At 46.3% G+C, this 16,770-nt stretch overlaps 1 protein-coding gene across 1 annotated transcript in view; it reads right to left on the bottom strand.

Annotated features, from left to right (window-relative positions):
• Positions 1-16,770, bottom strand: part of LOC306913334 (catenin delta-2-like) — a gene marked incomplete at its 3' end in the record, with an annotated part of 786,501 nt that overhangs the window by 207,909 nt on the left and 561,822 nt on the right. The window contains exon 14 of the mRNA XM_079489921.1: positions 13,793-14,006. Within this exon, the coding sequence (XP_079346047.1) occupies positions 13,793-14,006 (214 nt within the window). The remainder of the gene's footprint in view (positions 1-13,792; positions 14,007-16,770) is intronic.

Here is a 16,770-nt window from a genome sequence, read left to right as displayed (position 1 = left end):
CAGAGACGATGTGAACAGAGATGTGAACCATTTAAACACATTGGGAAAACGGCACACTTTCTCCCCAAAGGGTTTATACAAGGTGACTGCCACATCCTCACAAGAATGACCGCATTCTGTTTCACGAAGCGCAAATGAGGGAGAGGGAGAGAGAGGGAGGGAGAGAGAGAGAGAGAGAGAGAGAGAGAGAGAGAGAGAGAGAGAGAGAGAGAGAGAGAATCAGAGTAGAAGTTGAGGTCAATGATTGGTTGACCTTGTATGCCGTCTGTCTCCAATCAGAGTGATTGAACAACACACTCCTGCTGATGATCGCTAATCATCGCTCTCTGTCTTTCTCTTGACTTCCGATTGTCTTGCTGTTGAACGCAGGCTTCGCACGCACGCACCCACGCACGCACGCACGCACGCACGCACACACGCCAATTCAAGTGATGCCTAGTGCCTGCATGCCTGCAAACCCATCTCTCTCTCTCTCTCTCTCTCTCTCCCAACTATGTGTGTCAGAGTCATGTGTGATTGCAATCACAGTCACCAGTGTGTGTGTGTGTGTGTGTGTGTGTGTGTGTGTGTGTGTGTGTGTGTGTGTGTGTGTGTGTGTGTGTGTGTGTGTGTGTGTGTGTGCGCAATGAGTCTAGGACATCCAGTCCCTTTGTCTCAAACACATTCAATAGCTGGATTGGCTTCGCTGACATATATAGCTAGCACGCACACATACACATACGTGCAAACGTGCACACATGTGCACGCAGGCACGCACACACACACACACACACACACACACACAGGTTCATATGTGTACAGCGACACACACACGTAGGTCACTCCTGGTGTGAATTTTCATACAGAGAGAGATCGAAAGAGAGACAGAGAGACAGAGAGACAGACAGACAGACAGACAGAGCCAGTGACTTCATTGTTTTCTGGGGCAAGGACACTGTGTCACACACACACACACACACACACACACGCACACACACACACACACACACACGCACACACACCTGCACACACACACACACGCGCACACACATGCACACACACCTGCTCTAGAAACAAAGGTCCTGTAACGCTTCGTCAGGCCGATTGTCCTCATGGGAATTATGATCACGTGACCAACAGCCAATGACATGACTCTCTCTCTCTCCCTCTCTCCCTCCCTCCCCCCCCCCCCCCCCCCCCCCCCCCCCGTGCTGACTCGCCCGCCCACACACAGTGGTAATGACAGGAGTTTCCAGAGATCCGGAGGTTGCTTTTTGAGGTAAACCAGGGAAGATGATTGCATGAATGTCATGAATAAAAGAGGAATATGTGAGCGGTTGGGGGGTGACAGAGCTCCCCGCTAGGCCTCAAGTGGCCATGCTTTATTAAGTCATTATGACCTAGAAACGCATGTGTGTCCCTTTAGCGTTGAACCACTTTAACCATTATTTAAAATTAATTTAAAAAAATAGCAGTTACAAATAGCAGTTACAAGCTCATAGCGCGGCACTTAGTGCCACGCTATGAGCTTGTAAGACCCGCTATTTTTTTTTTAATCTTGAAAATGTGGTGCAAATCAAACATATTGTGATACCTAGATATCATTTTTGGGGCTCCTTGACGTGGAAAAAGTTTGAGAACCACCGATATAGAAACATATGATTATCTTTTCAGAAAACTGTCAGGATTTAGAAGGCGATTTATTTATTTTTTAAACAAATTTGCCTCAGTCCTAAATGGTTTAAACAGCCTCCGGTCTGGCTGTCTCTCGGGGAACCCGCCGTCCGCCTGCACGCCGCGGGGTCACAGCCTACGGTGATGAACACGCCGTGGCTCCGTGTCGAGAGGCGATAAGCGTGTGTGTGTGCGTGTGCGTGTGTGTGCTGATGTGTTTTTTTGTGAGGGTATAACCTAGGGGACACGGGGAGAACATGTGTCCCCTAGGACACATGTTAATTTAACTCTGAGAGTGTACAAAATGGAACCAAACGGACCTGTTAGGGTCCGTTTGGTTCCATTTGTACACTCTCAGAGTTACAGACCCATAAGTCACAGACCCAGAGTTACAGACCCATAAGGGTCCATTTGGTTCCAAACTGTCTGCAGGGGACCCCCTGGAACTCCCTCATGTACCACTGGGGGTCCCCGGACCCCACTTTGGGAACCACTGAAGTGAACTATATATGATGTTCCAACAACACAAGGTGAGCTATAAGAGGAAGGACGGCGTCACTTATTGACACACCAGAGCCTAATGACCATTGATTGATCCAACTCTCTGACTGGAAAACACGTGCCTGCATAAGCCATGTTACGGCTTTGTGCTATTTCAATAGAGCTCCTGTTGTAAAGGTCCCAGGAAAAAAACGATAACGTGTGGCTAAATTTAAACGTTGCAACTATAGGGGGAGATATGTGACCGTTTCTGACCGAGGCTAAAACATTGAATTTGTTTTAATTTGTTGTCAATGTGAAAGCAGGGAATCATAGCTTCGAATTGACATATTGGTTGTTCACTTTGACCCACCGGTTTTGGAGATTATGGCTTAAACAGAATATTGGTTCTTAAACAGACACTTTCAGGTGAGCATCTGGGGAGCTTCTTTGACGTATAATCAACTGAATGGAGTTCGAAAACCGACAATATCCATATCAGCAATTATGTGGCCGATGCTCCTCCGACTTATTAACACCTTAGAGGCCCGGAACTATTTCATCCATTTCATCCAGGGTGCCCATCATTTATAGCGCACGGACCACTTTTACCGGCGCACCGGAAGCTGGTGTGCATGTCTGTGTAGCAGCAACAATAGCCACACCACTCTAGAGTCGATTGACAACAACGGGAGGTAATAATAAATCTATCGCGACTGGACCGCGGAAGGCCGTCAAACACAGGATCTTTTTTCAGAATTAGACGGGATGATTTAGATCGGGAGTTATGATCGTTTTAAGATTTTCTTTTCGTCAGCTAAACAGGCAACAAGCGCTCCAAGGCTCTAGAGCGATGTGAACGGTTTTGTTTTCATTAATCTCCGTCCTGTTTATCAATCTCTGTGTTGGGCACTTGACCATGACCTTGAACTTGGACGGAGAACTCCGCCCTGGGCATCCAAGGTTAACAGGTTGAATTTATGGCCGTCTTTCAGGCTAGACTGCCTAGGTTTAAAGTTACCTTTGAACAGCCACTGCACCGACCGCTGAGTTGCTTGTCATAAAAAATCCACTTTAAAATGGTGTAATCGCTTTTTGTATAGTGTTGAAGAATATTCCAATGTGCCGACCACAACAACAGACCGGACGGGGCAGCCACACGCTGCTAGGCAACAATGGGGACTCAATTTCCCATAACCCTTTGCACGCCGGAGCGACAGACCTTTTTGCGATGACATCATCAAAACGCGTCTCATATCCCATTCTGTCGTAAAAGTAAAACTGATATAACTCGGGCAACTCGCAAATCGCAGGGAAAGTGTTCTACAATGAATTAACTCGAGCAACTCGTGAATATAAGTCAAAGTGTTAAAGGTCGTATAAGTGACTTTTTTCTTTGTTAGAATTAGTGTAGGCATAGAGTATGTGTTTATTTAATAACTTTATATTATGATATAAATCATTGCAATATAGTGTTTGTTCAGTAACAGGGGTCCTCCCTGTCGCTCCAGCTCTTCATTAACACTTTGACGGCATAACCCGATTTACCCGCTATTTAATCAAATATTCTACGCTGCCGAGATTGTTTTATTACCTTTTGAGCATACGCTGAAGTATTTGCAGCTTTCAACCACGAAAATCCGGCGAGAAATTGTCCGTCGGCTTGTTATGATCAGACGCACCAGCGGCCATGACAATGCGGAACGAAACCACTGTGCAGAGCAAGTTGTAGTCCAAACAAACCCCCCGTCCACTTGCATTGGGCTCAATTTCCCAGAAGCCCTAGCAGCCCAGAGGTTGACTTGATTTCCGGTTTCGTCATCATAACCTGACGGCCTCGTCACCAGGTCCCGGATAAATCCGCTGTTTCTTTTTAATTATTTTAAAACGGCGAATTAAACGCATTAAACAAATGTCGGGTATAGTGTTTTACGCGCGGTGGAACCCTGGATTAAACAATTAGCGGCCGTCAAACTTAAACAAACATGCAGATACACACAAAATAAAACAGCATTTTCATCGGGATACCACTTTTATCCAATCAGGAAAGACAACTCATACAGCACAATTGGAAGGGATGAAACAAAAGACTAGTGTTACCAGACCAGTTTGGAATGCAGACAAAAACACTATAAAATGTCAGCTGATAAACATTGGGTACTCTCTCTCTCCTAATAGGCTGAAATTGGCCACCCACACAACACATGAATTGTCTGTTTATGTCACATTTGCTTAATCATTATAGCTTACAAATTACTCTTGCACAACATAATGAATGCATGTGTTAAATAGCTGCAGGGGTGTTCCGCCAGGCATTTGAAGATAGACTACAAAAGACTGAACATGAATGACAACAGCTTTATGTAAAGTGGTTAATGGAGAGCCATGCACAACACTGACTCACTTAACTAACGAGGAGAGACGAGGAGAGGTGAGGGGAGGGGAGGGGAGGAGACATTTTCAAATATACACTAATATAGATCCCTGAGAGACCTTCCTTCCTTCCTTCCTTCCTTCCTTCCTTCCTTCCTTCCTTCCTTCCTTCCTTCCTTCCTCCCTCCCTCCCTCCCTCCCTCCCTCCCTCCTGATCAGTATTGATGGGAGCAGACACACAGTGTCTATAGTAAAGTAATACAAACATGTGAGCGTGGTGAGTGCGTGCGTGCGTATGGCGTGCGTGCATGCGCGTGCGTATATGAACGAAGAACAGGAACAGCGGGTCAAGGGTCAAATTGAACACGAGGGGCGACATCGGAGCTATCTCAGAGGACAGCGTGCATATGGTGTGTGCGCGTGTGCACGTGTGCGTGCGTGCGTGTGTGTGTGTGTGTGTGTGTGTGTGTGTGTGTGTGCGTGTGACTGACTTTATCTTGGGAATTGTTTGCTCCCCTGGAACCAGCGTGAGCACGTTAGTCATGTCTGGCAACCAGACAGACAGCGAGAGATAAAGGAACCGCAACATGCGATGCAACAAGAGATACACGGCTCAGCGCAAGCATTATATATACGACCACGACGTTACACTATGAAGTAGATTATGGATGTTCATGGGGCAGAGGAGGAGAGGAGGGGTAGCCGCTATATATTTTCTTTAAAACACACCCGTGTGAAGTCAGGGGTGCTCTTATCATTGTACATCATCATGCCATAAAATAGACACCATGCATATATTTGCTCAGACACTATGACTTCTCCATTCATTATCAATGGATATGTAATGTTTGTGTATAGGACGAAAATCTACACTAATAGCTGAATATAAATAATAATAAAAAAATATGTACTGTAAAGGCTACAAGCCGTGAGCTTGTACAGTAGATCTGCTATTTTTGAATAGCCAACGGTACGAGAAATGACACAGATGCTTTCCCGGTTGCAATGGGTTAAAAAAAGATGGCATAATATCGGGGGGGATATCAGAGCTTTGCCGGGAACCATGTATGGGCAATGAGCATGATCCTGAACAATCATGTTAAAAAAAAAACAGTAACTGACAGGGACACGGTGGCACAGTCGGTAGTGCTGTCGCATCACAGCTAGTAGAAGGTCCTGGGTTCGATTCCCGCTGGGGACGCTGTGGGCGCTGGGGGTGTGTTCCCTCCTCCGCATGTTCTCCCCGTGTCCCCTAGGGTAGGTACCCTCACAAAAACATGCAGTAATCCTGGTCTCTAAACTGCCTCCCCCTGGCCAGCCGGGGCGCCTGATGGAGGGGAAAGGAACTGGTCGGAATAACGTGTTCCTTCCACGTGCTACGTCTGGCCAGGGAAACTCTCCCCTGTCGGGTGAAAAGAAGCAGCTTGGACTCCTCATGCATAGAAGGAGGCATGAGGTCAGTCCGCTGCCCCCCCAGGTTGGCAGAGGAAGTGTAGCGCCCAGGATTACATTAGATAATTGGCACTGGGTGAAAAAACTGGGTTAAAAAAAAAAAAAAATACAGTAACTGAGACAGGACCATGAAAATACGGAAGGGTCACAGCAGCGAACGTGGAGTGAACCGGGAAACCCAATCGATGCTGTTCTGGGCCACAGGCCTGTCGGGATGCTGTTCTGGTAGACAAAACAGGAAAGGGCGCACACCAGTGTTGGTGAGGTGCTGGCCTAAGGCAGTAAATAAGTAAAAATGAGAGAAAGGCTGCACACACGTAGCCACGATGCTGTATATTTATTGACAAGAATCCAACGTTTCGACCTAGGAGGTCTTCTTCAGGGAATAAACCAGCCAGAGGACAAACACACACTTATAGGGGAGCAACAACAGGTGGACTCCATAGGGGGTGTGGTCGTCATCAGGAGAAAACAATCAAGTGATTGGGAAGCCATTTTGAGGCAAGCGGATGCTGTTCTGGGCCACAGGCCAGCGCACTGTGGGGGACAAGCTCAGATTTGTACTTTTTCGTATATATATTTTTTTGGGTGGGGGGGGGGGGGGGGGATATTTTCGGAGCTTTTTCTGCCTTTATTGATTGTACCAGTGGAGATTGACAGGAGACAGGGAGAGAGAGAGAGAGATAGAGAATAGAGAGAGAGAGAGAGAGAGAGAGAGAGAGAGAGAGAGAGAGATAGAGAGAGAGACGGGGAGTGACATGCAGCAAAGGCCGTCGGGATCGGTATTCGAACCCGCAACACACTGCTTTAGAGCCTATGTGGTATGCGCCTGGACCGCTAGGCAAGCTCGTTAGCTCGCAGCGGAGATATTGTATTTTGGAGAATTGTATTTTCCCGTTTTTGAAAGTCCTATATGCAAAAAAAAGACTGGTGTGTAGGCAGGGCTCAAAGGGACCTGTGGATCAAAGCAAATAGTGATTTGTGTGATCTTTGGCGACTCCCCCATGCACCTCTGGACCTCTGGTTGTAAGCCAGTGATGAGAGGATGAAAGAAGGCGACGGTATCAGTCGGCCTCTCCTCCTGTTGTCATGACAACTCTGACTGTTTGAAGTCACTGGAAACTAGATCTAAATGTAGCGTCGGTTCCTTATAGGGATAGTTATTGTCGTCTCTTGTGCAATAGAAAGGGTTTTAAGAGGAGCTTTAACAGTCACGCACGCACGCACGCGCGCACACGCACACGCACACGCACACACACACACACACACACACACACACACACACACACACGCGCGCGCGGCTTTATCATTATTGCCTGTCCTGAAGCCAGTGGGAAACTAATGTAATTACAGGATTGGTTCGTAGCAGGATCACACTGTATTGCTAGTGTGTGTGTGTGTGTGTGTGTGTGTGTGTGTGTGTGTGTGTGTGTGTGTGTGTGTGTGTGAGAGAGAGAGCTTTTTAGATGTTACTTCAATATAAGTGTGGTCGACAAGATCAGTAGTCAGTGTTATTCTGACCCTGAGGGGCTGAACACTATGAGGTGGACGCACGCACGCACGCACGCACGCACGCACGCACGCACGCACGCACGCACGCACGCACGCACGCACGCACGCACGCACGCACCCACCCACCATCCACAGAAAATGTGAAGTTGCACATGTAGAAAAAAAAATGAAAGGCCAACAGAATCATACACCACCTGCCCACCAATGGCCCCATCGGTAGGAAGGTTTGGTCATTTCAAACAAGATTTAAATCTTTGTACTATATCTCTTTTTTAATAAAGCAAGAACAATGGCTTCTATTTCATCAGGCAGCAGGCTAACATGCCAGGAAGGGAAAGGTTGTATAGTTTCTCAAAGGAGTAAAGGGTTCACCTCCCAAAATTACCTTTTTTCACCCCATATCGATTACTCACCCAACAGAGACTTGAATTCATGGATATCGTTTTGTTTTTGTCGCATTCCTAACCCAATGATTTGATCGCCTGCTGTGTTTCCGGTAGGAGACACAAAGGAGACTCCATGGGGCGAGGAATCCATAGAAAGAAAGTCAATTTGGGGGCGAACTATCCGTTTAAGCATAGAATCCCAATCGACGATGTGATAGGCCGGTTTCTCCCCTATAGTGACGATTTGATTGGCTGAGGGCTTAAAAAAAGTCAAGATAAAAAGTGAGGACGCCAAAAGTTATTGGCCGGAATGTGATGATGTATGATGATGTATAGGAGCGCCCCTCACTTCACACAGGTGTGATTTTTATTAATGAATATCTATGCTGAGTATACTGTACATCAGTGGTTCCCAAAGTGGGGTCCGGGGACCCCCAGGGGTCCTTAAGGGAGTTCCAGGGGGTACCCAGCTAAATAATAGTTTGTAACCAAATGGACCCTTATGGTTCTGTAACTCTGAGAGTGTACACATTTTTGTAGATTAGACAGTCAATAGTTGGTCCTTGATTAGCAAACATTGTTGTTTCAACGTCTAATCTAAGCCTAGACAGATAAAAAAACATTAATTTTTAGACCACATATAACCCATAAATTGTAGACGGGTGGCTATCATGACAATTCCGTCTCACAGCACAGCTGTGCCGTTAATTAAGACAGCATGCAGTTTCATAGTTTATCTTTCCTTCCACTCATTCATATTCATATTCCAACAAATCACACCCATGTGAAGTGATCGAGGGGCGCTCTTATCATCATCATCATCATCATCACATTCCGGCCAATCACAATTGCCGTCCTGACTTTTTATCCTCAAGTCCAATCCGGTGAATCACTTGTGGCGTCCTACATTTTCTACATTTATCCTCAATTCCGTGCTCAGCCAATCAAATCATCGTTGCGGGGCTCGCGCACGCACCCACGCACGCACGCACGCACGCGCGCACGCACGCACGCACGCGCGCACGCGCGCACGCACGCGCGCACGCGCGCACGCGCGCACACGCACACACGCACACACGCACACACGCACACACACACACACACACACACACACACACACACACACACACACACACACACACACGCTCTATAGCCCCTAAACAAAAAGAGCATTGGCAACTAATTAATAAGCCACCGAGGAAAGACAGACAGATAGCAGAGCTTTCTATCCTACAGACCCCCCAGCGTTTTATTGGACAGATAACCATTCAGACATTCATTCAAGTGGTCTGATTAATAGATTGACTTAGATTAACCCATTTAGGCCTGACGTCAACATTTAAAAAATGTTTTCAAAATCCTCCAGTTTTCTGAAATAAATATTTTCACGATTTTTCAAAAATAGCAGACCTACAAGCTCGTAGCGCGCCACTCGGTGGCGCGCTATGAGCTTGTAGATCTGCTATTTTTCAATAGCTAAATTATAACGTAATGTTTAAAACACCAAAAGGGGTTCCCGCCCGAAACGGGTTAAAACGGAAGCCCTGTTATTTAGCCTTTGGGAAATGTTATCGCAAAATAAAAATAAAAACTCTCTCTCTGGATAACAGGCGATAAAACACACCATTAAATGTCACAGCCGAAAGACTTGGGGAGAGTTTCCGCACACTCAGACGGACAGCCAGACACTGAGCCCTATAATAGTCTGCATGCCAGCCATTATAAACCCTCGTTATCGCTTCAATATATGTACTCCATTCCCACACATTTTATAAATATGTCATATCTGCTGAGTATCTTTAGCCTGGTATCCAGCCTGCTTCGCTACGTTCGGCGGATTTTTTTTTCTCTCTTCGCTTATCAGTCTGGAAAGCCTCCCATTGGGAGGTTTTGCAGAACTACACTAGAACTACATATGTTACGTAGTCAACGTCGTTGCTGATTGGATGTTGTTCCAACGAATGAGAGTAGCGTTAGGCAACCTACGTCATCAGCCAGCGCCACCCTCCATGCTTTTCAGTAGCAGTAGCTGCGCTTTGCTATGACGTCTCACTGGTGCTTTGTCCCGCCCCGCACCACAGACCAATCAGAAGCCACGTTAGGTTTCGAAGCTTTTGGCATGTCCCGCCTCCCTTGGAGATAGGAGGCTTTCCAGACTGATAAGCGAAGAGAGAAAAAAAAATCCGCCGAACGTAGCGAAGCAGGCTGGATACCAGGCTATAGTATCTTACTTGCAGAGGAGATTGGGGGCATAATTAGTTATGCAATGCATTCCACCCACTCTTTTACATTATTTAAACTTGTGGATGTGGCAAGTAAAGTTAAGCTGATCCTTGAACTTATTTTGGGGCGTTTGGGGAAATAGCTCACAATGTGTTTCAGATTCAGACAGCAGATTTGATTATAAACAACGTGAACTCATTCTGGGCGGGAACCCCGTTTGGTGTTTTAAGCATTATGTTATGCTTTAGCTGTTGAAAAATAGCAGATCTACAAGCTCATTAACTCAAATCGTTGCTACTGGGAGGGTCCCTGGAACAACATATTTTCAGATGGGGGGTCGGCGGCCAATGTCATATATATTTTGGGTCCTTGACATATGGTTGAGAACCACTGACATAGTAGCCTGGAACTCACCTATGCTTTTTATGGCATAGGCAGCTCCCGGCAGGATCCGCCGGGAGAAACTATGCGCAGCTGCTAGACATGAGACTAATTGATTAGAGCGACAGAGATAGAGAGAGAGAGAGGAGTGTGTGTGTCGTGTGTGTCAATTTAACAAAGGTGCAGACGATCAGAAATCAGCAGAGAGTGAAGGTGTTTGCGCTACACTATGCCGAATTGAAGTGGAGTCGGACCCAGACATGTTATAAATGGGTTAAAATGGTTAATATCATGCTACATATACAGAGCCGGACTAACAATGGGACTAGGTGGAGCTTAAGCGCCAGGGCCCGAAGCTTGCAGGGCCCGGTACGAGACTATAGGTACAACTGTTGCTTCTGTCGAAAAATATAACGCAACACAAGAACCCCCGCTAGTGTTTTTGGTCTTCTCGTCTGACAGTTTCTGTAGCAGCCTGATACTAGCAGCAAGGGGGGCCTGGGGGGGTTCCCGACGGCTGCGCGTCGCTTCCTCCTCCGACAGAGGGGAAGCGAGTAAGCGACGCCGTCAGAAGCCCCCTCGCTCAGGAAGGCCCCCTCTCTCAGACCGACCAACGTGTGTTGTTGTTGCGACAATAACATAGCCTACAGCCTATGTAAGAGGAATATAAACACAAGGCAAAACTTCATATTTACCCTGCTCTAATGCAACAAAAGTGTGTTCTTACATCCTCCATTTCACGATTTCAGCACTCGTGAGTAAATTAATGTAATTGCTAATTTGCTATTATGAAAGTTTTCAGTGACGTTGCACCCACCACAACTTGGTTGCATTGTCGTCAATAATTAATCTGTCTTTAAAACGTTCTAATATTAATATAGCATATTGGCATTGTCTGTTGGTACACACATTATATGGACCATGTAACAACATGGTCAACAGCACTGTTTGCAAATGTAGCTATACATTTGTTGTCCACAAAGACAATTTAGACAAAACATGCTGCTGCATGTTTATTGTTAATGACTGTATTAATAACCATAAAGTAATCTCCTAGTCCTTACATAATAGTTTAGCAGAGACTGAAGTTGGAAAGGCTGTGCCCAGTGCGGCTGTGTCTTGTGTGTCAGCGAGCAGCGCAGGCAGTAGTGGATATGCGCTAAACGGCGAAATGCAATTAATTAATTAATTAATTAATTGACTGAATCTGTAGGGCCTTTTGATTTTGTGAAGCGCCAGGGCCTTGAGAGGGGTTGATCCGTCACTGTACATATAAGACAGCTGAAGTCTTCACACTTCCCTTATCTTTCCCTGAAAGGTCCCCCGTTTACCCAATGTCAATGAGTTGCATCTGCATGTCCTAATATCTTTTATATGTCCCTGTCTGTGGCATTTTTTAAATGGTTTGAAACATGGCCTTTAACCCCTTTTGACCTGAGATCAGATTCTAAAAATGTCTTCTACATCCTGACAGTTTTCTGAAAAAGCTATGTTTCTATGTCATTCGTTCTTTGATTTTTCAAAAATAGCAGACCTACAAGCTCATAGCGCGCCACTCGGTGGCGCGCTATGAGCTTGTAGGTCTGCTATTTTTCAATAGCTAAAGCATAACATAATGATAACACCAAAAGGGGTGCCCGCCCAAAACGGGTTAATACTTCTGAAGGATCCACGGAGACCCTGCTTTTGCGCGTTCAGACCTTTAGAAGAATGTCAGGTGAACAGATCAGGGTTCTAACGCCGACTAAAAGCTTTCCGCCATGTTCATCATAAAACGCTGTCCCTTTGACCTCGATAGAAATGCAATTTTCCAAACACCTCTCGAGGTCAAAAGAGTACAGCACAGGTGATGTACGTGCGCGTGGCGGCCGTGTGTGTGTGTGTGTGTGTGTGTGTGTGTGTGTGTGTGTGTGTGTGTGTGTGTGTGTGTGTGTGTGTGTGTGTGTGTGTGTGTGTGTGTGTGTGTGTGTGCGTGTGCGTGCGTGCGTGTGCGTGCGTGCGTGTGTGAATGGTAAATGGTGCATTTATATAGCGCCTTTATCCAAGGCGCTTTACATAGATTGTGCATTACATTCACCCATTCACACACACATTCATACACCGATTGCGGTGGAAGCCATGCAAGGTACCAACCAGCACATCGGGAGCAATTTGGGGTTCAGAGTCTTGCCCAAGGACACTTCGACATGTAGACAGGAGGAGCCGGGATTCGAACCGCCGACCCATGGATCATTGGACGACCTGCTCTACCTCTTGAGCCACAGTCGCACAGTGTGTGTGTGTGTGTGTGTGTGTGTGTGTGTGTGTGTGTGTGTGTGTGTGTGTGTGTGTGTGTGTGTGTGTGTGTGTGTGTGTGTGTGTGTGTGTGTGTGTGTGTGAAATAATGTTTCACAAAATGCTGTATGCTACAAACAAACAAACAAACACAAAACTAAGAAAGAAAGGAAAGAAAGTAACCTCTGTTACTGAAGAAATACTCTTCAGAATATAGAGCTACGTATTTAAGACTTATTTTTAACAAAAGAGAAAAACATCATCTTCCTGGGATGTGGGAAATATTAACAATATATCATATCATAACTGAATGCCCAGCCATCTCCATGCACTGCATCCTTATTGCCCTGACTCACCTGTAGTCACTCATCTCTCTGACGACCACCCCCAATCCACACTTATAAGGCTCTTTCATAGTCTGGATTTTCGGTGGTGAGGTGACCACCGGAGCGGTGATAACGTGGAGCGGTGGTGAATAAAAACAGAGAGAAGGTTTGCTCTTCACCGCGGCTCAGTGACGTCATGTTGTAGTTGCGGTGGTCACCTCACCACTGAAAATCCAGACTATGAATAACGCTTTACAGTATGGCCCTGACTCACCTGCTCTCTGAGCACCACCCACTCAACAAAAATGAAATAAAAACTAAGCTACGATGACTAAAACTATGACCAAATATATTGACAATTTCGTCGACAAATTATACAAAAATATTAGGGAGGCACTAGTGGAGAGGATATCGAGTAGAACTAAAAGTCAAGTTGTCATGTTATGTTGTGCTCTGAAAATAGCCGATCTACAAGCTCACAACTGCAGCAAAGTGTAAGACCCTGCTTTATGACCGTGTCAAGGCCCGCCAAAAACATGTATAGTTCACTAAACCACATATTTAGTCAACTAATACTAGACTAAATGTAAAACATTTCAGATGACTAAAAACAGAATTTTATTTAAAAGACTATCTAAATGGCTAAAACTAAATCAAAATGTGCCACCATGCAAAAAACAACACTGCCCCCCGCACGGCCCACTCCCATCCTCCTCACCCTGACCCACTCACCCGTCACCAGCTCCCTGATCTCCACGTCGGCGGTCTTCCGCAGCAGGCGCACCAGCGCCGGGATCCCCCCGCAGTTCTTGAGGGCCACCTTGTTCTCGTCGTTGGCCTTGCCGTACACCAGGTTCCTGAGGGCCCCGCAGGCGCTGCGGTGCACCTCGCCCATCCTGTGGTCCAGGAGGTCCACCAGCAGCTGGATGCCTCCCTGACGCCGGATCTATGGAAAGACGAGAGAGGATGGGTCTTAGAGTATATATGAATAGAGACGGCACCCGGAGGAAACCCTGAGGCGCAATGGACATAGTGGCCATATTTGGTATTGCAGCGTGGGCCAAACTCATGAACGCGCTGGTCCGTTGACTATCATTGCGCACGTTCATGATGACACGTGAACGCGGTTTCAGTGCAATGGCAGCGCGTTTGTGAGTTTGGCCCAATCAATCCCAGAATGCACTCTGTTCCTACAAGGAAGGAGGAGTGAAATCGCCTCATGCGCTTTTGAGCAACTGGATGGGAGGATGGATGGGAGGAGAACTCGGGTGACGTCTCTATTCATATATACTCTAAGGGATGGATGGCCCGAGGGCCAAACAAAATAATTAGTCTATAGTTTTGCGTATTTCGAGGATCGAGTGGGGTGAGGTGTATGGCAGTGGTTCCCAAACCTTTTCGTGTCAAGGACCCCCAAATCAACATTTATTAGGCCACGGACCCCCCCATTTGAAAACATATGCCAGTGACCCCGATAAGGGAGGGTTTTTACGGCTCTGGCAGTGATTCCGAAACATATTAATTTCATGGACCCCCAGTTTCACATGCACGCATTATGCTATGTATGGACCCCCGATTGAATGGCATTTCCATCACTGGTACCCCAATTTATATTGTAAAACCACTGTTAATTTAACTCTGAGAGAGTACAAATGGACCCGTCGGGTCCATTTGGTTCCATTTGTACACTTTCTGAGTTACAGACACATAAGGGTCCATTTGTAACGATCTCTAATTGAGCTAGGTACCCCTAGGTACCCCAGGGGAACCACTGGTGTAAGGAGTTCTTATATGCATGCAGCCACCGCCGCCCACCTGGGATGGCGAGTGACTGAGGGGGCTGTGGACGTCTTGGCTTGTAAACTATCTGTGCTGGATTTTCGGCTGCAGGCTAAGTAGCAAGGCTAGCAGTTTACACTAAGTATAGTTCACAGACATAGGGAATTATTAAGAACAGTTTAAAAATTGGGAAGTATCATATATGATTTTAATGATGCCCTATTTGACACCGTTTTAGAAAAGCGGTAGGCCATACCCACATGGAAAGGAAATGCCACATGGAAAACATATATGCCAATATATGCCACATATATGCAACATATATATTGCATATATGCCATATTCAGGTTCATATATGTGCATATATGTCATATATGGCTTATATATATCCACATTATATATGCCACAGTCAGGTTCATATATTTGCATATATGTCAGACATAATGCCTCATATATAGCTCATATACTGTATGTGTGACCTTTTGCATATGTCATACATAACGCCTTATATATAGCTCATAATATGCCATACATGTGCAATTGTGCATATATGCTATACCTACTGTGATGCCCCACACACATCACTAGATGGGGTGATAGAGTGGATAGAGTGCTCTGCCTATACTTAACCCTTCTCCAATAGAGAGTATGCGCATGCTTAAAGTGAATGACACATCGAGTGGCAAATCGAGTGGCAAAGCAACATGCAAAGTGAGTTTAACATTGTTTAACGTTGTTTAATGCAATCAGATAGGACTTTCCTGTGTGGATGTATGGGCTGTCAAGGCCAGAAAGTAGTTTTTTGCCACTCAGTAGGGCTTCCTGGTTTGATGATGTCACGCGCATACCCTCTATAGGTGAGCATGGGTGGGGCATTCCAGCCTAATGGCTGATTGGAAAGCACCTGGGCCCGGTGCCTCCAGCAGCTATAAATAGCCCTGCCCATCTCAGTCTTGCTGAGATTACCAGAGGAGGCAGACCGGCCTCAACTCCCCTCCAATAATATCGTTCCAGAAATAAGGTTTAATGAATAATACTACTCCAACTTCTCCGCTGCCAGCATTCGGAAATCTATTTTTGGCCGTGGTGATGTCATGATGACTAGGTCTATAATACATACAGCACATTTCCACGGGACACTACTAGACTAACGAGGTTCATCTATTCTGTCTAAAGTAAGGTGACAGGTTGATGACTAGTTTCCTCCTCTGCTCCTGTTTTCTCTCCCTGTGTGCATGCATACGTGCGTATGGGCATTAACGACTTGAGATTTTTCCAAGTCGACTTGTCAGACAGTAAAGTCGAAGTTGAGTCGATTTATCGTTTTGTACGACGGGGGGGGGGGGGGGGGGGGGTGGTGGAGGTGCGCGCGCTCAAATACGGAGCATGTCAAACAAAGCACTGCGCACACACACAGTGGCCTCTCCAATATGGCACAGTGTATGTATCATCTATATGGCAAAGCGCTGATTATCAAAACATAAAACTATAATAGTAAATACTAAACAGTGTGTGCGTCGCGCGTCCCCGTGGGCCGCGGAGAGGCTCACGGCCCGGTCGCGAACCGTTTGGCGGATCTACCCTTTATAGAACGAACGTAGCGATATGCTGTGAGCTTAGCCTGTTGCTAACGCGACCGCCCTTCTCTCTCTCTCTCTCTCTCTGAGTCTCTCTCTCTCTCTCTCTAACGCGTCTCTCTCTTTCTCTCTCTCTCTCTCTCTCTCTCTAACGCGACTCTCTCTCTCTCTCTCCCCCGTTGAAGTTGCAATAGTTGGATCACTCAACACAGACCAGAAAAGATAACACAACAGGAGAGGGGCATCATTGGCACGCAGCGCGCAGCACAGCGCGCATCACAGCGCGCAGCACAGCGCAGCGGCCCGAGAACACAATACAAAATATGATATGGGGAAAACTTTTTTTTTTTTTGT

Source organism: Electrona antarctica (assembly GCF_951216825.1).
Source record: "Electrona antarctica genome assembly, chromosome: 20".
Taxonomy (NCBI): domain Eukaryota; kingdom Metazoa; phylum Chordata; class Actinopteri; order Myctophiformes; family Myctophidae; genus Electrona; species Electrona antarctica.
Note: the sequence above shows the minus strand (reverse complement) of the source record. Positions and strands in the feature narration are given on the sequence as shown.